A 21,101-nucleotide genomic window follows, 5' to 3' on the forward strand; every position below is an offset into this window, starting at 1 on the left:
AATGTCTCCATTTTAATCATGAGGAAACCGAGGCACAGTTAGGTTATGAACCTGGCGAAATATTTGCAAAGCGGCTGGGCAGTGGGGCACTCCCCTGTGGCTCTGTGGGGGTCCACCCTCACCTTGGACTTCTGCACAGTCTCCATGCTGGCATTGAGGTCATCGATCTCAGCCTTCATGACCTGCTTGTCCTTCTCCAGTTTGGACTTGACCCTCTGCAGGTTCTCCACGTGCTCGGTTAGCTCAGCCATCGAGTCCGTGTGCTTCTTGCGCAGCGTGGACGCCGCTGCCTCACTCTGCAGGGCCGTCTCCTCCAGCTCCCGCCTCAGCTTGAGCAGCTCTGCCTCCCGCTTGCGGTTCTGTTCAATCTGGAAGAGAGGAGAAGCAGAGTTTAGCAGAACGGATCGGCACTGGCCTCCTGAGGCTGGACATGGACCACCTGCCCAGCGGTCCCCCGCTATTTCTGCACCCCACTGATAGGAGGTCTTAATGGAAATATCCATCCTGAGCCTTTGGGTGGGTTGCCCACCACATTCATTTAGATAGCATTGTGCCTTGAGTTCTGCCTCCTAAAAAGATACGCTCAATTCTTAACCCCAAATACCTGTGATGGTGACCTTATTTGGAAACGGGGTCTTTGCAGATATAAACAAGTTAAAATGCCATAACTGGATTAAGGAGGGGGCTCCCTAAGTCCTTCTAAGAGGAGGACCATGGAGGCAGGGATGGACCGATGCAGCTACAAGCTACAAGCAAGGAACACCAGAGTCTGCCGGCAACCCACCAGCTGCCACAAAGGAGGCCTTGGACACACTCCCCCAGCGCCTCCAGAAGGAGCCCACCAAGCAGCCCCTTCTGCATGGCTCCCCATGTCACACAGCCCTGTGACCCCACTTCCTCCCATCCCCCTGGTGCTCAGAATCCTGTTGTTCCCTTAACTTTCCCTGCATCGATAGACATCATCCCTTCTTAATGCCTTTCCGCCTGGGACCCCGACCGCAGCAGGGCACCAGCTCAGCAGGTCCCTCCACAGCAAGCAGACTGTGGCCAGATGGTGAGGGGATGGGACGTGGAGTCCAGGGAGCCTTCTAGTGATAAGGGACACCGTCCATATTCCTGCTCTCAGCTCTGACCTAGGGTCCACATTTGTAAGAGACCTAACAACACGGAATTAGAAGGAGAGTTTCAAGTGTCTTCTGCCAGTCTCCACGTTGCCTTTATGTGAATTGGAAGAAGATGCATCCCAGACCAGAGGCTCAGCTTGGATTCCAGCCCTGGGAGTGTGGGGTCACCCCCTGTATTAACCATGTCTTCATGTTCTATATTCTGATGCTTTGAGATCTGGGAGTTTGCTGACTCTGGAAGGACAGCCCCTCCCAGGGTTAGCTAATTCCTAGAGATGGCAAACAACCACATTTCCAAAGCAAAGCAACCAATCGAGATCCCACTCTCTTCTCCAATCCCTCCTCTATAGGGTTCTCACCCTCTCAGCCATTGTCTGCCTGCCCTCAGTACCCCCATGGCCAGGTACCAGACAACTGGGGACAGCCCCTGTGTCCTAGAGGCTGCTGAAATTATCCAAACTAGCTCATCCTAAGCCTGCTTACTCTGCCTCCCTGGTTCTTCCCTCAGAAATGACAGTAGAGGCTCTTGGGTACAATTTCCCTCTGCCCTTGCCTCCTGCTGACCTTAGTGCTTCCCTGTGTGGTCCTGCATGGCATGCCCCCTCTCCTTGGGGACTGTCACAGACTCTCTTTAGTGGCAGTCCTCTCCTGATCTGCTGGCCTCACTGCAGCTCACATTTTCTATAAACACGAATTGTACAGTGCCCACCCTCTGCCTTCAGTCCAGTGCTGCTTCTGTCAATACCACTGGGCTAAGGAGCCCCAAGATAAAGGGGACCAAACCAGCCCCTCTCTTGCCTCTTTATTATTGTTTTCTCCTCAAGTTAGCCCCCGAAATTCAGCAAGAACTAACTTTTTTTCCTCACTGGTTATCATCCAGCAATTTTTTTTCTCCCTGCAGGCGGACAGGAATTGGGGTTCCTGGGTCCCCTGAAGATGGTACCTGAGCAGACGTGGCTCCCCCAGCCTCTTCCAGTCTATCACTGAGGTCTTCGAGGTCCCGGGCCAGGTCGCTGCGTTGTTTCTCCACCTGGGGAGGATCAAATGACCATGACGGGAGCCTGGTGCAGGAGCCCCCCCTTCTCTGGTAAAGAATACAGTGACCACATGGTGTCTTGTGAGGCTGGGGACCTGCACTTGGGGAGTTCTGCCCTCTGCCTGCCACCCCGCACAGCCAGTGAAGGATGCCCGTGTCCTTCCCCTGCACTGGGTGGGGTGTCTTCCCGCCCACCCTACCCTCGGCCTGGTTTGGCTGAATCTGGAGATTAGGTGTGTGAGAATTCATCTCCCCCCAGCTTTCTGGCCTCAGATTCCCACCAGAAAGCCTCCTTCCATCCTTTGCTTTTCTTTTTACATCTTTGTCACTATGCAGAGAGGTGCTATTTCTTCTCTTTGCTTGGAAATTCTTCCGGGTGTCAGCCTGTTGGATTCAGTCCCCAAGTCGCCAGGCTAATGTTGCCTCCCTACCTGTCCCGGGCACAAAGAGCCTCCTCTCCTTAGACTTACACCAGAAATAGTATCTGTGCATCTTACGTCATAATTAATATTGCACGTGTAGCACCGGGCCTGGTGCACAGCCCGAGAATCAGTAAGGCCTTTTCAATTGGAAACCTGTCCTCTTGCTTTCCTGAGTGGAGTGTCTGCTTATGGTTGGATTGTGGCTGGCACTGGGTCCTTAGACTCAAAAAAGTGCAGAAGTATTTTATTTACCTTGGCTCTCATTGCCCGCTCAGCTTCTAGTTCCTCCTCCAGCTCCTCAATTCGGGCCTAGCACACAAATAAGCCAAGGGGGGTTATCTCTTCTGGGTGAAGTTACAAACTTGCCCACTTGGCCTTTTAATATGGAAATGATGGCAAGTTGCCCAGGGGGACATGGTCAAAAGCAGAGGGGAACAGGGCCCAGAGAGTATGTGCAATGGCCTTGAGGCAGGAGGGACGCTGGGGAGTGGTGGGGGAAGGTTGGGTGACAAGGACAGGGAGGGAATGGGGCAGGTTGTAGAGGGCCTTTGACTCGAAGTCTGAGTGAGGCGAACAAGGATCAGTCTCAAGGACTCTGGGCCAGTCTCGCTCCTCAGGAGACCCAGGCCGCCAAGCAGCTGCGGGGAGCAAAGCTGCCTAGAAGTGCATTTGGGAAGGAGAGCTCCGTCCTCTCGGTCCCAGTCCCGGACACACCTGGTGTTCCTTCAGTTTCCGCTGGAGGGTGGAATTTAGGGACTGCTCGTCCTCATATTTGGAGTTGACAGAATTGATTTCCATATCCCTCCTGCAAGAGAAGGTTTGATTTCCTGAGCAAAGAGCTCTGAGGGGAGATCGGCTGGCTCGTGAGCGAACAGAGCCTGGGCTGCAGAGGAGGCTTGAACCTGCTGAGACCCACTCATGCCCCAGCGCCTGGCCTTCTTGGGTGACTGCCCAGGAGGTCTCACCCTGCAGAGCCCCCAGAATCTGCTGCACACGCTCTCTACCTGCTTATTCATTCACTCATGTGCTGCTTAATTTGGTACAAGTTTATCGAGTATCTACTGTGTGCCAGACGTTGTTTGAGCTTCCAGGGACACATCAGTGAGCAAACCAGACAGAAATCACTGCTCTGGCACAGCTTACATGCTAGGGGCTCTGGCTTTGCCTTTTTAGGGAAAATTTTCCTCTAAAAACTTTCCACCAAAGGACGTCTCCTTCTGACATGTGGGTTCTGTGTGCCAAGGAGCCACATGTGAGAACTAAGACACCAGAGGCCAAGTGGATGAGCAGGATGGTCGAGGTCACGTGCATCTCCTGACGTGCCACAGAGGAAATGCCGAGAGGCAGAGCTAGCTGCCCACCCTCCTAGCAGTCCGTGGTGCTTTGAACCTGTCTTAGCAAAATGCACCTCAGAGAAGCAATGTCCAAATTCCACTCCCTGAGAGCTCTCCTTGTCAGTTTCCTCATCTCCATCCCTCAGCCTCTTACTAAGTTCAGGTTTACACCTGGACTGTTGCAGTAGCCTTACCATTGCTTTCCTGGTTCCAGTGTTTCTCTACTCCATCCAGCTCTCCCATGTTATTGGCAGTGATACTGAGAAAATACCCCCTCAACTCTTGTGATCTTTGAAAGCTCAGCTTTATGGATTTCTACGAAGACCCCCTACCTTTTGGGATAGACACCTTGCTTAGTACTAGTCTCCTTTCCAGTGCCCAGCAAGCCCTGTGTGAGGCCTGGAGCTCCCTGTGAGTGGGCAGCACCTACTCCCCCCTCCCTATATCCTCTGTCCTGGGCACAGTGCCTGGCACACAGCAGGTGCTGGGATCATACATTAAAGCACGTGCAGCCCTCAGCACAGTGCTGGCTCCTGACCCTACCCAGGAAGTGCTAGATATTGCTACTGTTGTTATGGGCGAATGAACGCCTGCATGGGCATACTTTTTCACCACCTCCTCGAGGTCTAGCTTGGACCGTTCCATCTCATTGAGATTGTCAATGGTCATCTTCAGGTCACTCTCAGCTTTGCGACGAGCCTTTTCCACCTCCGCTCGGATTTTCTTTTCTTGCTCCCAGTTATCCTCCAGCTGCAGAAACAAGAAAAGGAAGAGAAAGTAGGGGTGGGGTGGTGAGTCTGAGACTGGAATGCGATGAGGAACCAGATTGGACCTGGTTCCTTCGCTGTAGCCTCAGAGAGGCCTTCATTTCCCCCAGGCCTGGGTCAGTCCAGTTCCCCAAATGCATCTGAGGACCCTGTGCCCCAGCATGGACCTGGCCCTTGAGCTCTAGCATTGGCCCCAGCAACAGGGCATTACCTCATGGATCTGGGTGCTGAGCTTACTGTTGGTCTTGCTCAGGTGGTTCACCTTGTCCTCTTCGGCTTGCAGGTCGTCGAGGGTTTTCTGAAGGGAAAGATACACACGCATGTCCCACGAGCCAGGCAGGAGCAGCTGAACAGACCTGGTTCTCTGTCATCACTTCTGAGCTCAGTGGACAGCTACTGAGCACCTGCCCTTGGCACCAGGTGAGGTGGGGAGCAGACCCCAGTACCTGTCAGCTGCAGGGGGACCCTCACTGGTCAGTGGGGCTCTGGTTCTCCATGGAGTAGATCAGAAATCTGTGGGGTGTTTTTTGTTGTCACCACGACTGGGGACCTCACGGGCACTTAGTGGGTGTTTCTAGGATTGCTGGAAACAATCCAGCGCCATAAAGAACCCTGCAGTCCGCACACTTGATGCCCCATCCAGGCATTCACATAAGTGAAACAACAATTAGGCTCTTCTGGGACCTAGCACCCAGCACCACTTTCCATAGAACTCAGCTATTTTTTTTTTCATTTATTATAGAGTACATTTTTGAAGAATGATCTACCGTGAAAACAGACAGAAGATTTGTTATTGGCAAAATCTCCCTGAGAATTCTTCACCATTATGTAAACTCTCATCACAGACAGCATCCATACTGTACTATCTGTGTCCCCCACACGCCCTCAGTGCCCACTGCAGCCACCTAGGCAGGCTCAGGTGGACGCCCGTCTGCTCATGACACCTTCTCGGAGATCTGCCCAAGCTCTGACACGCTGACAGCCCCATCGTTTATTACAAATTATACTCCTTTTATTTCCCCTTTTAAAAAAGAAGGAGCACACTACTGATTTTTTTTGAAGTTATGTATGGCTTACAATAATTTTTTATTTTAGAGGTGGTAAGAGAGGCTTCCAGAATACAGCCTGTGCTCATTATTTGCGGATTATCTACTTGCCAGTTTACCTACTAGCTCAAATTTATTTGTAATCCCAAATCAATACTCGTGGTGCTTTCAAGGTCCTTTGCAGGCATACACAGAGCAGCGAAAAATTTGAGTCTCCCGCGGCGCACACTCCCAGCCGCAGTCAGAGGAGATGGGGCCCTGCCTTCTTGTTCCCACTCCTACTGCAAACAGGTGTCTTTTTCAGAGTCTATGCAGTGCCATGGTTTTACAGTTTGGTGGTTTTGTCTTGGTGATTTTGCTCTCTCAAATGGCCCCATGCACAGCCTGCCATGCTGTCTAGTTAGTGTTCCCAAGCACAAGAAGGCTGTGATGTGCCCTGCAGAGGAAATCTATATGTCAGGTAAGTTCTGTTCAGGCATGAGATATAGAAACGTACATAAAACAAAGCAATGTATTGATTATAGTCAATATGTATTGTGTACTGAATGAGCAGAGGCTTGCGGGAACCTAACCCTATAGTTCCCCTTAAAACTGAGGTTCAGTGTTTGCTAATTCAGTGTTTATGGTGACTTTATAGAACATGACTCTCTTGAATAATGAGAATTGACCGTATTTGTTATGGAAGGGGACTCTGAGTTTGAAATAGTTGCGAGTCACAGTCTCGGGGGTGGTGTTTCTGGAGGCAGCAGGGAGAGGCACTCGGGAGACGTGTTGTGTGTTCATGGTGTCAGCAAACATGGCAGTGGGGGTCCACTGGCTGGCTCTGGGCCTCGACTTGCTCTTTGTACCTCTGTCTCCAGAGCTAGGAAGCAGTCTGTGTCACAGTCAGCATTGGTGGCTGCTCTGAGCTGACTCTGTGTTTGGGAGCCTGAGCGCATAACACTGGAGTGGGTCTCCCCGTGACAAGAGCTCATGCCCTTTGTCACCGAGATGTATCAGGGTTCACTGGGGCGTCACTCCCAGGGCACTTCTGTGGACCACCCCCTTCATCCTGATGAGTCTGGGGACCATACCTTCCAGCGCACCTGGGACTCTTGACCCGTCTTAGTTTGGGTGATTAAATTATATGGTCACCCTACTTACAACAAACCTGGGAGGACAGCAATAAGATATGGCAACGCCCACCTCAGGGATGAGGAAACTGAGATTTTGGGAGACTCTGTGCCTTCCCTATGGGCCCCAGCTGAGGAGCAGCAAAGTTGGGGTTTGAATCTGGGTCTCCAGTCTCCAAGCTCCATCTGCTCTGCCAAGGGCAAGTCTGCGGTGCCCACCTGGTGCAGTTCTTCCAGGGCCCTCTTCTCCTTCTGGAGCTTGGCGATGGAGTCTTCCCGGATCGAGAGGTCCCCGGTCAGGGTGCGGACCTTGTGATCCAGGGCCTGGAAGTGGGGGCAGGAGAGAGAGACAGGCCGTTAAGGCTGGGAACACCCTTGGGGGAGGCACTTGCTCTGAGAGAGGGGCTCTACAGCCCCGGGTCACCTGAAAGCCTGAGAGATGCTGACGCCCAGGGCATACTCTAACCGACTACATCAGAATCTTAGGATGAGGGGGCAGTGAGAGCCACCAGTTCAGGCCTTTGCTATCCCAGCCTGGTCCTCAGATGTCAGCAGTGTGTTCAAGAGTAGACCCTCGGGCCCCACCAGACTTGCCGATCCGATGTGGTAGCACTAGCCACATGTGGCTGCCGCGCCGGCAGAATGCAGCTCGCTCAACAGTGGAACCACATTTTAAATTACATGGAGTTAAGTTACTAGCCTGCTGTGGTTGGTGGTGAGGGTCCTGGGCAGTGCTACAGTGGGGACTCCAGGTGTGAGCCCCGCAGGTTCCTTGGTTCTGGCAAGGAGTGTGGTCAGGCCCCAGGGCCTTCTCACCTGCTTCTCCTTCTCCGTCTTGGCCAGCGTGGTCTCAAGGCCCTCCAGGTCCCGCTTGAGGTCGCTCATCTCCCCCTCCAGCTTGCGCTTGGTAGCACTCAGGGAGGCCGCCGTGCCTTCCTCCTCCTCCAGCCGCTCCCGCATATCGGAGATCTGGCTCTCCAGCTCCATTTTGGTCTTCATCATCTGGGTCAGGCGCTCCTCGGCATCCATCAGGTTTTCTTGTTCCTGATGGAAGAAAGAGCACCCGTCAAAGGGGTCCCAAACGGGTCCAGGCACAAGCTCCGAGCCTCGTGTGATGTGTGCAACAAAACGGTCTAGTGGTGCCGTCCCCAGACCACCAGTGGCATCACTTGTCAGTTGAGTAGGATGCCAAGTCTCAGGCTTCCCCTGAGACCTGCTGGCTTCAAATCTGCATTTTTCACAAGATTCCTGGTAAGGTGACATCAGAGGTGGTCCAGGAGAAGGGGAGGACCCTCAGGCTGCACCACACCGGTAGTGTAGGCTCTGCTGTCCCACTGGTGAGCCCGGGTGTGCCCGTGGCTCCATCTGTCAGTGGGGCCTGGGCCATACGCCCAACTAGCTCCCAGCGCTGACTCAGCACTTCTGCGTTTACAAGCCATTTCCCATCCACAGTTCCTCTTCCTAACAACCCTGAGGGGCGAGCCAGGCAGATGTTACCATAAGCTACAGTTTGGGGATGAGGGAACTGATATCAGAGGAAGATGGGGTTGTTGTCAAAGGTCAAGCGGATAAGAAGGGGCAGAAGAGAGACAACATGGGTGTCCACCGGCGTTTCCCCAAGGTGGGGTTAGTGGTGTAGGATGATAACTGGCCACAGAGTCGAACCAAACCAGCTGTGTGACTTACGATTCATGGCATAACATTACTGAAATTCAATTTTTGTCTGTACGATAAGGGAAATCATTGTGAGGCATGAAGGGGTGGAGCCCGTGAAGGTGCTTCTGGGAATTGGTGATTCCTTTTTTTTTTTTTTTAAAGAATTTATTTATTTATTTGACAGATGGAGATCACAAGAATACAGAGAGGCAGGCAGCGAGAGAGAGGGGGAAGCAGGCTCCCTGCTGAGCAGAGAGCACGATACGGGGCTCCATCCCAGGCAGAGGCTTAACCCACTGAGCCACCCAGGTGCCCCTGGTGGTTCTTTTATTGCCAGGACCTCACTTGTACATGGCTTCTCAGAAGGCTCTCCCTCTCTGGGTCTGACTCTCAGCGACCCTGGTGATCCTAGTAGTTGCCAGGGCTCCCAGCTACCCCTCCCACTCCCCTACCCCTCTCCTCCCCTCCAGGGCCCCACATACGGCCTGTAGCTGGATGGTGAGGTCGTTCTTTTCCTGGCTGAGCGTGGCCATCTTCTCCTCCAGCTCCTTTACCCTGTTTATTAGCTCCTGTGTCTTGGACATGGCGTTCCTCAGCTCCTCCTCCTTGGCCTTCATCTCCTCCTCTTGCCGAGCCACATTCAGGAGCGGCTTGACCTGGGTGGAGAGCAACACCATACTGTGTCACGGGGATGGGCTTGGCGAGGGCTCGGTGGTGGGCTATGGGCTCTGCTTCAGACAGGACTCACACCTCCACGGGGGTGGAAAACAGCCCTTAGCAGCCGTGAGCAGGAACCTCTCCATAGACACCCTAAAACATCCCTAGCCTCTCCAGAGAGGGCCCGTCCTGGCTGGGGACCAATCCTCAGGGTGCTCTTTGATCCTAAGGGACACCGAGTTAGATGTTCTTTGGCATCTAGCCACGCCCAGTGCTTCTATAAGTTGTGTGCTCAGGAACCCTGGCTGAATTCAAGCTCTGGTTTCACCCACCTTTCTCCCTCACTGATTCCTCCCTCGGTCTCTCTCCGTGTCACATGTATATTCTCAGAAGTGTCTCTCTGTTTTTCTCACTTTTCTTTTATCTGCTCCCCGCTGTGGTCTTCCAGGCCTCACACGACCCAGCCTCATTCACTCTGCTCCAACTCAGCTGGTACATCCTGCCTCTGCCCTCTTGCTCCCCGCTCTGTAGGGCTGTGCCTGCCTTGTCCCTTGGCCGGGAGCCCCTGCTCCTCTTCTGCACCCGTCACCCCCAACCAGACCTCTCTATGCATTTTGCCCTTCTTACCCTGCACCAGGGCCTGGGTCCATCAGTTCCCTCCACCCGTACTCCTCGCCCTGCTAGACCTTGAGTCCCTCGAAAATCTCCCTCATGCCCTCCGTGTCCCTACAGCTCTGAGCAGAGCTGGCAGGACAGGCCCTCAGGGTATGTCCTGACCAATGGGTGTGTTTCTCTGGAGATCAAATGCCTCATGGAGATGGATTTGGGAGAAGGCATCACCTCTCTTGGAAGATGACAGGGAAGCCACCTTACCAGCCTGGGCTGTGGGGACCTGGGATGTCACGGTGGTGGGTCCACATGAACCCACAACTATGTAACTCTTTTTATTCAATGAAAACCTCCCACAACATTTCCCCCCCCCCCACCAACTCATCCTATCTGGCATAAATAAGATTAGAGCTTAATTAAAAACTAAGAGAAAAGGATTTTTATTTTATTTTCCTTTTTTAACTCATTGGAATAGGATCTTGCTCTGCTGCGTTTAATTAGTGGTTTTACTTTCTAGTAAAGAATGGGAGGTTTTCAGGCTTCACCTCCTCATCTGGGACCATGTGTTCTGCCTGAAAGCATCTTAATGGCTCTTGGCCTGGGGCTTCCCAGAAAGCAACACAAATACAAAGGGGGAAGGTGAGACAGATTTGGCATCGCATAGAAACCCTTTGATAGTCCTCGTTACATAGTTACTTTAAAAATAACTTTTAAAAAATAAGAAACTGAGTAATTAATTTCTTTAAATAATAATTTTTAAGAACAGAAAATGACTCGTCAAATCCACCATTCTGTGGATGTGTAATGCTTGCTAAGGATGAGATTAAAGCAGATAAGGATTAAAAATTTCCTTTTAAAATAAAAATTTCAAAATAAAAAACTGAGTGGACGTCTGGAAAGACGTGGGGAACAGGTGGGGAAAGGAGCGGTGATGCCTGGACTCTGAGAAACGCTCATCTGGACTCCTCTGCGATCTCAGGCCCCCGAGCAGGCTGGCCCATGTGTGGGTGCCTTTGGGGATGCAGACCTACTATCTCTCCTTCAAACCTGTGGCCAGCACTGTGTTCGAAAGCACTTTCCCACAGGGAGGGGAAAGAAGCTTCTGTGTGAGCCATGGGGGCCGCAGGGCCAGAGAGAGGACTCACCCCTCCGCCTGGCTGCCCCTTGAGACAACACCATCCCAGCTCACGAATGCGACAGCCCTGCATCCTGCCTCCTCTGGGGCCCAGCAGGTTGTAGCCCATGAATGGGGGCCCAGAGGCGGGGACAGCATCACCCACTGTGATTCCGCCTGCATCAGGAGGACGGCTCATGGCCTCCTGCGTTGGTCAAGGGCAGGCTGGCTGCTTGGGGGTCCCGCAGCCCCACCATCTGGCTCACTCACTGCCCTCTCTGCCATCTCGGAAGAACCGGAGGACTGGGAGGTCAGCCCCCATGATTTCCTGAGGTCACTCCTGCTCCAAAGCTGAGGCCTTCACTAAAGGAGCTGAAGATGCTTCGACACGCCCAGGGAGAGATGCTGATAACTAAGCCCACTTTCTGTAGTGTGTGTTGGGCCAGGGTTGGGAGGGGGCACGGGAGGCTCTCAGGGAGGAGATGAGGCCAGAAGACACACTGTGGTTGTTCCTTAGGGAGGAATTTGCCCCTGTCTGGAAGGAGGCTAGATTCCGCCTTCATCTCATTTTTGGACTGTGCCTGCAGCATCCTGTGGCCTGCCACCCCCGAGAGGTACCTCCACCCGGAACCAAGTTCCCCCGTCCCCCCGCAGTAGCAGGCTAGCCTGGCCCCCTGAGCCCTACCTTGTTGTAGAGCTTCCACCAGCCCCAGAAACGCAGCTCCAGGAATTTGCGTGTGTTCCGCTGGATGACTTTTAGGCCGATTCTGCAAAAAGGAAGCCGGGGTCTCGTGGATTAAAGTGCAGGTGTCGGGGCCTGGCCTCCTGGATGGAACAGTTTTTCTCAGACAGCACAAGGCTCGGACAGACCACTCATTTCTTCTTACACTGCCCTTCCTTACGATCCCTCAGCGGAAATCACCCATTACCCTCTGCATCCTATCCATCTGCAGTCTCTGGAGCCCGCCTCTTCGTCTGGCACCTTCACCGGACTGTCTTTTACCGAAGCCTCCTGTGTGCCGAGGCCCTGGGCTAGGTTGGGCTGCTGTCCCACCCTCTGCTCCTGACCGGGGTCCCTGCCTTCAGCTGGGGTCGCAGAGGGCCCAGTGGATATCAGGAACCCGTTATTGTTGTTATTTGTTTATTACTGTTATTATTACTAATACTACGGCCACAAAGACCCAGAGTCAACCAGAGGCCATCCAGAGGAGCCCGAGCTCTTTTCTGATGATGGTTTTAGAGACACCGATGGGAAACAGGATTCCAGGGGCAAGGACTTGGAGTGAGGGCTTCTGGGTTCCAGTCTTGACTCTTTCTGCATGAACCGGGGCCAGGCCCTTCATCTTTCTGGCCTCAGTTTCCACGGGGTGCTGGCCTGACCACATCCCTATCATAGTATCGTCACAGGGATCAATAACGGGAAGTGACCTATAGGATTTATACTTGGTGGCCCCTGTTAGGGATTGAATTGTGTCCCCTTCCAAAAGATACGCTGAAGTCCTAACCCCCAATACCTAAGAGTGTGACCTTATTTGGAAACAGGGTCATTACTTAGGTTGAGAGAAGGTCATAGTTGAGAAAGGTGGGCTCCTAACCCAAAAGGCCTGGTGTCCATATAAAACGAATGAAGCCAGTGTAGAGACACAGACACAGAGGCAGAAATCAGAATGATGTGGCCATGAGCCAAGAAACACCTGGGGCCACCAGGACTGGAAGAAGCAAGGAAGGGTCCTTCTCTAGAGCTTTGGAGGGAGTGTGGCCTGCAACACTTCGATTTCAGACCGGCTGGTCTCTGCAGCTCTAAGAAAATACATTTCCACTGATTTAAGGCAGACAGACTGTGGTGCCTTGTCACGGCAACCCTAGAAAACTAATAGAGGCCCCCAATAAGTTTCTTTGGGCCAGCAAAGACACTAGCACCCTCCCCTCATCTCACTGCCCAATGTTGCTAACGTAGCTGAGAGCTGTGTGTGTGGCGGGGTCCCTGGTCATCCTGTGTGAGTGAGCATGGCCTCTGCGGCCCACCCCTGTTGGTGCTGGTGAGTGCTACCTTCGTTCCAGCATCTTCTTGAACTCAATCCTCATAAGGAAACCCCGGAGGCGACACTGTAACATCGTCATGATCTTGGCCAGCCGCTCGTCCCGCATGTCCTCAAGCTTAGCCAGGATGCCGGCTCGGAAGAATACCTAGGGGAAAGACACACCCATCTGAGAAGAGGCCAGCTGTCACCAGAGGCAGCCACTTGCAGGGAGTTTTCCATCCAGGCACCAGGGGTCCAGAAAGGTCCTTAAAAGTTAAGAGGGCCAGGCTAGGGCTGGTGTTTGAGGCCCCTTGGGAACAGCTGGCCCCAGCCTAGACACCACCAACAGCAGGACCACGGCCGGCCCCAGCATCAGTTTCTCCTTGCCCTTGGCTCTTCCTATGGGCCTTGCACTTAACTGGCTGGGTCACCCTGAATGTATCTCCTCACATCTCAGGGCCTCAGTTCCTCATCTGTGAAATTGGGATGTTGATCCCTCTCTGAGGGTTGCTGTAAGGATTGGAGATATTGGGTGGAAAAGTCTTGTATAAACTGCAAAGCTCTAAGTAAAACGTGATCTATCTTCATAATCCTGGCTGCTATGGTGACTGCCCAGCACCCGGGGTGGCAAGGGGCCTTCCTTCTTTACCGCCATGCAAAACAGCCTTTGGACAGTCACAGTTCCCCAGTGACCTGGGAGTGGGAAGAAGAGCTAGTGAGGGCAGGGGTGGGGTTGATTCTGTAGGAAGGATAGAGAGTTTTACAAATGCTGCATAGTTTCGGGCACCCAGCTCTGACATGTGAGTGGGGCACGGCCCCAGGAAAACAGGGCCAGCTTTGCAATTTGTCAGAAAGAGCAGGAAACACACAGCCTCCAGGAAATGCAAAGTAAAGTCTCAAGATACCAGTCACTTCTCCCTCCACCTGTAACTTTTTTTTTTTTTAAAGATTTTATTTATTTATTTGACAGACAGAGATCACAAGTAAGCAGAGAGGCAGGCAGAGAGAGAGGAGGAAGCAGGCTCCCTGAGAGCAGAGAGCCCGACGCGGGGCTCGATCCCAGAACCCTGGGATCATGACCTGAGCCGAAGGCAGAGGCTTTAACCCACTGAGCCACCCAGGCACCCCGTCCACCTGTAACTTTTAAGACCAGAAAAGGCAAGTATTGGCAAGGTTGTGGATCAAGGGGAAGGTGAGTTGGTACAACAGTTTTGGAAAATGGTTTGGCATTCCCTTGTCAAGTTAGATGTTTGCACACCCCGAAACAGGCAGCTGTCCTCCTCAGCGTTAACATATCTATCTCCGTCCTGGCTGCACGTTGTTTCTGCCTGGAGGGCTTGGAAAGATGCTGATACCTGGACATAGGTGATTTCAAACAATTTCTGGGGCGAGGCTCTGGCATTGGTATCTTTACCCCTCCCCAAAAGATTCTAATGTACAGCCAAGGCTGAGAATTTCATTCTAGAGAAACCCCTACATAGGACCACACAGAAAGATATTCAAAGTAGCATTGTTAATTACTGCTGGGGGGAGAAAACTATTTCCAAAGACAGAAGAAAGGGTAATTGTGGTGTGATTGTCTGAGGCAGCAAGATATGTGAATGATTGCCATGTTCTAACCAACAAGAATGAATCCTGGAAATACAATGAAGTGTTAGAAGCATGTTACAGGAGAGTATATCAAGTATGACACTTCCACAAAGCTCAGAACCAGGCAGAAACTGAGGCCAGATGCATATGCGAGAAAACTATTTTTTAAAAGGCAGGAGGGTGGTTAACATTCAGGACAAAGTTTAACTCCTGGGGTTGGGGAGGAAGGAGAGGAAAGAGATGCAAAGATTAAGTTCTGGATTTTTAAGTGGGCTTGTGGGTGGTTGTTTTATTATTAGTGTGTTTCATAAGGTAACATCTTTTTATAAGCCTCATGTAGGACGTAATAGAAACTTCTAGAAGGATAGAAGGTGCCAGGAAACCTGTACCTGGTCTCAGGCTGCCTTGGATGTGCTATGTCACTTTAGCCAAGCTACTCTTCTTGGGGAGGGCTCGATCTCCCCTGTTGTTCAGTGGGAGTGCAGGACCCTGAGTCCTCCCAGCCCTGAGAGTCTGTGATTCCACACATTGGGGCAGGGAGCCAAGCCCCCAGCTGAATCTTTTATGTGGATGCTATGGTACCAACTGGAAAAGAAAGTTTCCTCTCCCTGCCTTCTTCCCACACAAAAACTCAAAGAGCTAGCCATTATGGGGTTGAGACCCTGGGCTTGATTTAATGAAATGTTTTTTTGATATTTCCCAATGGCTGCTCATTGAGGTGTGTCCTTTCAGGAGTAGCGAGGTGAGCGTGTGGCTGGGGGTGGGGCCCCCATGCGCCAATGATGGGGACAAGGGATACAGCTGACCTTCAGAATCATCCTGTTCTCTGTTCTGCCTCTGCCACAAGAGCCTGCCCGGCCCTTGGGGAGCAAAGCTGTCCCCAGAATCCCCAGACCTTTATCTGGACCCGCGGTTCCCAGTGCAACACTTGCATGACCTCAAATGCAGTCTGTTTGCCCAGCCAGTAGCTGTGTCAGATGCTAGCAATGGTAGCCCTATCTCCCCTTCCTGCGAGCAGCATCTTGGGGGTCCAAGGCCCGCTCCTTCCTGCCTGGTTCTGCAGAGCTGGGCACATCAGCTCCATGCCCCTGTCCCCATTTCCTCAAGTTTCCCATCCTTCAAAGGTGGGGGTGGGGGAAGCAGCCAGTGATTATGACAAAACCCAAAGTGTTCCTCAAAGTCAGTTTAGGTGTGCATCGCATGTCTTAATTATGAAGGAGGCCAAAGCTAATAGTTCTGGCAGATTCTAGAGCAGTGTGATGATTCTGCGAGCACTTACTACCAGAAGCAAGCTCCAGGGAGCTGGTGACTCTGTTCTGTTCGCTGGTGTATCCCTAGAGCCTTGAACCATGCTTGGCACAGTAGGTGTTCTGCCAACATTTGCTAAGTGGCCAGAGGTGTGGGTTGTACACATAGCCTGGAGCATCCCCATACTTCCTCAGGCCTGTGGGCTACATAGGGGCAGGCTTTGAGCCTTGATGCTCCTGCATGCAAAGCTGGGACCCCTCCTGGATCACCCTGGCTGTCAGGCTGGGGTGCAGTCTGCTCAGGCAGCTGTAGAGGGACACCTCGCACCATTAGCCTGTCTGGTCCTGCCGATCCCAACAGGATTCTGCAGGGCCAGGAAGTGGGACAGACACAGGGCAGCCTAGGTGCGGTGAGTCAGGATCAGGCAGCCTCTCTGAGTCAGCCGTGACTCACCTGCCAGCTCAGGGCTGGAGCTTTTGGTGTGGTGGGCTGGGATTATGGTGCTTTACTCTTAGACCTCACCCCCCCCCAACACAAACACACACAGTTTCATGCCCCAGTCAAACCTAGGACCTCGATTCTTACTGGGGTTCATATAGGCCTAGGAAATAATCTACCATTTAGTGAGTACCTGTCTGAGTTGGGTTCTCATCCCCCGAATTCCATGAGATCAGCTGTATCAACTCTCCTTTTCCAGAGGAGGAAACTGAGGCTCTCATCAGCTGTGGGGGGTGGGGGGCGGGCTTGCCCAAGGCAGGCGGTTGGAATTCACGCCCTGAAGTTCACCTTCTGAGGACAAGGCTGGGTGGCGTAGGGAGGGAGTGTCACCGGAAGAGGTTACCTTGGTATGCCCGATCTTGTACTCATTCACATCCAGGTCGATGGATCCGAGCAGCAGCTCTGAGGCCTTCTTGTTGTCTACGAATCCCTGAGGAATCACATTGGGGTTCAGCACTTGGTACCTGGTGGGAGAGAGACAATGACAATTGTTGTCATGCCCAAGCTGGCAGCTCAGGAAGCATATCCACACAGTTGACCTTTGTGATGGTCTTGGAGTCACGGGTTAGACCTGTTTTACAGATGGCCACAGCAGGCAGTGGGTGGGACTGACAGGAGACCTTGGGGAGCAAACACTGGTGTTGGTCAGCAGTCCATGAGGCGGCAGGTGCTCCTAGAAATGAAGACACCCAAATCTTTCCTTCCTGATCTTTCCTTCCAGGCATAGAAGTGCTGCCTTTCCTGACCTGCCAGCAGGCCTCTTTGTGATCTCCATGAGTCCTTCCTTGTTTAGAACCTTCAGAGAGCTTGGACAAGATGACCTCTAGTGACATGTCCTGTTCTGTCCATCTGTGGTCACATGTTCCAGCAGATAGGGAGGGGGTAGAAGGAAAACAATGCCTTAGGTGGAGGTCTTAGTTTGGGTTCCCCCAGAAGCAGACCTTGAGACAGGATCCAATTACAAATGGTTTATTTGTAGGGGGTGGGCGGGGTGGAGGGTGGCAGGGTTGGGAAGGGGGTCAGGGAAGTTAATAAGAGGCATGTTATCAGACTAGTTATCACAATGGGCAGCTGGGACTTAATCCTGCTGGGGACACTGGGAACAGTGGTATGTACCTCTACCCAACCCCACATTCATTCATTCAGTGATATCTCATTGCTGGCTTGAAATTGACCATGAGAGAGTTTATCCCATGGAAATCCAAAGACACTACAAACCAGGGCTTTTAATTTTTTATTATTTTTAAGAATTTAACCTGGAGAGCCTACTGTTAGACACTTATCTGGAAGCCAATACAGAACATGCCTCATCGTTAGGCCACCAAGAAGGATGAGGGAGTTGAAGTATTTATTTGCCAATTGTCCTCAGTCACTGGTTGAGGGCTGCTCCTGGGGAGACATTACTTCCTGAGACTTTCAGCCTGCCCAGTAGCAAAGCAGGTTCCAGAGCCAGGGGAGGCCCTCAGGCAAAGAAATGCACATGCTAGCAGTTGAAATTCAAGTCAAAGCATAAAGTAATGACGGTGAGTTGGTATCTGCTGTGAGGTGTAGCGTCTGGGACAACAGGACTGTATTTCTCCATTAGTCAGTCCCTGTCAACTGAGAACTGTAGACTCATGGTATCAGGGAGACACCACTCACCTCTGTTTGAACTCCGGGTACTGCATCCTGTTTGGGAAGCCCTTCCTGCAAATACGGATGCCTTCCAGGACTCCGTTACAAGCCAGCTGGTGCATGATCAGGTGGGCGTCCACCACGCCTGCCAAGGGGGAGGGCACAAGACACCATCAGGACTCTCAGGTGGGACAGGCTACTCCTTGCCACCGCAGAAAGCTAACTGAGCATCTGTGTCATCAACCCCAGTCTTCTCCCATCACTGCCCAGGGAGCCCCACAATTCAGCCAACACCCAAAGACCTCCCCAATGTGACTTCCAGCTGGCGCCCACCCAGCCAAAACATGATTTTTGCTCTACAAAGCAGCTAGAACATGAATTTTGGATGATCCGTTTGTTTAAAGATTTTATTTATTTGAGAGAGAGCTAGTGCTTAAGTGAGGGGAAGAGCAGAGGAAGAAAAAGAGACAAGCAGTCTCTACGCTGAGTACTGAGCCCTATGGGGGCTCGATCCCAGGACCCTGAAATCATGACCTGAACCAAAACCAAGAGTCAGATGCTCCACCAACCGAACCACCCAGGTGCCCCCAGATGATCCATTCTGGGGGGATCCTTTGGTGCCCCGCTTTGCCCCAGTCATCCCTGCCGATTAAAAGTAGACTTAATTCATACCTAGCTCACAGTTTGCACCCAACAAATGTTAGTTATTTTTATTAACTGTTATTGTTTCGGTGGGCAAAATTGTCCAAGTTTGAAAAAATTGGTGGGAGGAAAGGGAGGCAAAAAAAGAGAGTACTTCATATTTCAAAAGTAATTAAACTTCTATGAAGGGGGGGTACTTCATTTGAGCAAACACCAATTTCACAGAGCCCCACGATGTACCTGATTGCTTGAACTCGTTGGGGACAATGCAGCGGACAAAATGGGGAGCGGTGCTGTGGAGGGTGGTCATCAGCTTATTCAGCTGCTCCTGGGGACGGAGGAACAAGAAGAAGAAGGACTAAGTAGAGCTCAGTGTAGGTGTTGCAGGACACACACGCTCAGCAGAGCTGTTTATTTAAAGTTCAATTAATTAAATTCAGATTGAGCTCTTCTGCCACACCAGCCTCTTCTCCAGGACTCTCTTGCCACATATGGCTAGTGGCTATCATCATGGACAGCCTCTTGGGTGGTGGCTGTCCTCTCAGAGGGACTTGCCCAAAGCGACATGGTTTTCTTGATATGGTGTTTCATGACAGAGCCCTTCTCACTCAATGCTGGCTCATCAGAGTCTCAGTACTAGAAGGAACTGTACGTAGTACCTGTGAGGATAAACCCCTGCCCGTTGTGACCTCCCCACTAGACGGTCCCTCCTCCTCTGCTTGGATACCTCTAATGACGTAGCCTGCTCTGCCTTAGGGCAGCCAGATCCTTGGGAAATACTGAACTCTTCCTTTGTGCTGTTCATCTACACTTTAGAACATGTCCCTAGTCATGCCCCCAATCTGTGGAAGTTGTGATCAGCCCAGAAGGTCTGCCAGCCAACTTTAGGGCTCAAGATCTTAGGCACCGATATGTCCATTGTTACCACTCTCTGGATTTCAATTCTGAAACAACATGGTTGGACTGTACCATCTCTAAGGGTCTTTTCTGCCCTGAGGTCCTGTGGTTCTGTGACACCTTCAGAAAGAAGCAGACTCCTTGAATGAAAGAGGCAGCCGTAGGCATAGAAATGAAATCATCCTGTCCTGGGCTGTGAGGTGGAAGGTGGACCACCACATCATTAGAAGGGAGGGTTCAGAGGAGGGTAGGGTTCACTGGATGCAGAGTGGCTTATAGGGAAGCCCCTACTCACCCTGTAGAAGTTGGAGACTGTCATGAAGGAAGACCCTCTCTTCTGCTTCTTGCTTCCAGCTGAGGAAGAAAGACAAGCATGTTTCATGTCAGAACACAGCATAGGACATTAAGTGTTCTGTGTCAAGGAAATGTATTCTCTGGTTTAAAAAGCTTTTCTTGTGGGGGGTGCCTGGGTGGCTCAGTTGGTTAAGTGTCTGACTCTTGGTTTCAGCTCAGGTCATGATCTCATGGTCCTGGGATTGAGCTCTGCCTTGGGCTCCGTGCTCAGCAGGGAGTCACTCTCTCCCTCTGCCCCTCCCCACACACTTGCTCTCTCTCTCTTTCTCTCAAAAAAAAAAAAAAAAAAAAAAAAAGCTTTTCTTGGGACTAGGTAAGGTGGGGCCTTCACACCAGGAAAGAGAGATCTATCAAGGAATGGGTGAACAGGATGACTACGGCCTAATTGTCAAAAGGGACATTATGCTCTCTGGAGGGTCTGTTTTCCCTTTGTGGTTTAAGGCTACACAAGGGGACAAACTGTTCCCGTTGCCTGGGAAGGAAGATGAGCCCATAGACCATCTGGAGGAATTGCATGTTGATGATGAAAACATCTCTGAATTCGAGGAAATTTGCAGTTCTTGCCCCTCTGAGTGGCAGCCATATTGGGAAGCTCCCCTCTGGGATGTTTCCCTGTGGGCCACATGACCTCCATGGGGTAGAAGGCAGGGCTGGGCTTGGCCTTTGCCTCAGAGAGAGGAGAACAGGGAGCAGAAAATAGGACACATCATTTGGGCCTCAACTCTTCCAAAGCAGTGTCACTCCACTTATAGGTGATACGGGCCCAGTGATCAAATCAGTTGATGGAATTTCCCAGAATATATCTGTATCTCTCCATTGCACCATCGTCCATGGCCTACCTCAAGCAACTTGTCATTCATTTATCCATTTAGCAAGAGTTGAATAAGAGAGTTTTGTTTCCTTATTTCCATTTTGGTCACTAAAGGGCATCAGCATGGGGAGACTGGACACAATTAGCACTCAGCTGTACCTGGAGCCTCCTCTTCTTTGAAGAGAAGGGCCAGGAGTCCCAGGGATGATTTCTGGAACAAGCCCACCACTGTTTCATTCAGGGGGTCTTTGTTCTTCTCCAGCCATCCTGTGATGTTGTAACCCACCTGGAGGGGGGCAAGTGCCAGTGGTTACCTTCGGGTCTAGCCTCTGCCTTCCAGCTCCTACAGGCAGAACCTCTACCAACAGCTTAGCCTGTTCTGGGCTCCCAGGACCAACCTTCAACCCCATCTCCAGGGGCTTCCATTCTTGACATTTTCTGGAGTCCTGGGATGTCCCTGAACCACAGTATAAGGTGGAGGCCCCGTTATCTGCTTTCTTGGGCATTCACATTTTGCCTGTTGAGGCCACCCTGTCTCCAAGCTTTTCT

General features: G+C 51.8%; 1 protein-coding gene across 1 annotated transcript in view; it reads right to left on the reverse strand.

The window, feature by feature from the left end:
• The window catches only part of LOC116876473 (myosin-16), a 60,251-nt gene that overhangs the window by 22,198 nt on the left and 16,952 nt on the right, over positions 1-21,101 (reverse strand). The window contains exons 14-29 of the mRNA XM_032872658.1: positions 20,712-20,838; positions 19,683-19,741; positions 18,731-18,818; positions 17,876-17,993; positions 16,578-16,698; positions 12,928-13,064; positions 11,563-11,644; positions 8,980-9,153; positions 7,658-7,885; positions 7,061-7,165; positions 4,895-4,981; positions 4,521-4,666; positions 3,297-3,387; positions 2,835-2,891; positions 2,068-2,154; positions 123-368 (exon numbers count right to left, since the gene is read on the reverse strand). Of these exons, the coding sequence (XP_032728549.1) occupies positions 123-368; positions 2,068-2,154; positions 2,835-2,891; positions 3,297-3,387; positions 4,521-4,666; positions 4,895-4,981; positions 7,061-7,165; positions 7,658-7,885; positions 8,980-9,153; positions 11,563-11,644; positions 12,928-13,064; positions 16,578-16,698; positions 17,876-17,993; positions 18,731-18,818; positions 19,683-19,741; positions 20,712-20,838 (1,953 nt within the window). The remainder of the gene's footprint in view (positions 1-122; positions 369-2,067; positions 2,155-2,834; positions 2,892-3,296; positions 3,388-4,520; positions 4,667-4,894; positions 4,982-7,060; positions 7,166-7,657; positions 7,886-8,979; positions 9,154-11,562; positions 11,645-12,927; positions 13,065-16,577; positions 16,699-17,875; positions 17,994-18,730; positions 18,819-19,682; positions 19,742-20,711; positions 20,839-21,101) is intronic.

The sequence above is a fragment of the Lontra canadensis genome, unplaced genomic scaffold (genome assembly GCF_010015895.1).
Source record: "Lontra canadensis isolate GAN:19392208 unplaced genomic scaffold, GSC_riverotter_1.0 scaffold45, whole genome shotgun sequence".
NCBI classification, from domain to species: domain Eukaryota; kingdom Metazoa; phylum Chordata; class Mammalia; order Carnivora; family Mustelidae; genus Lontra; species Lontra canadensis.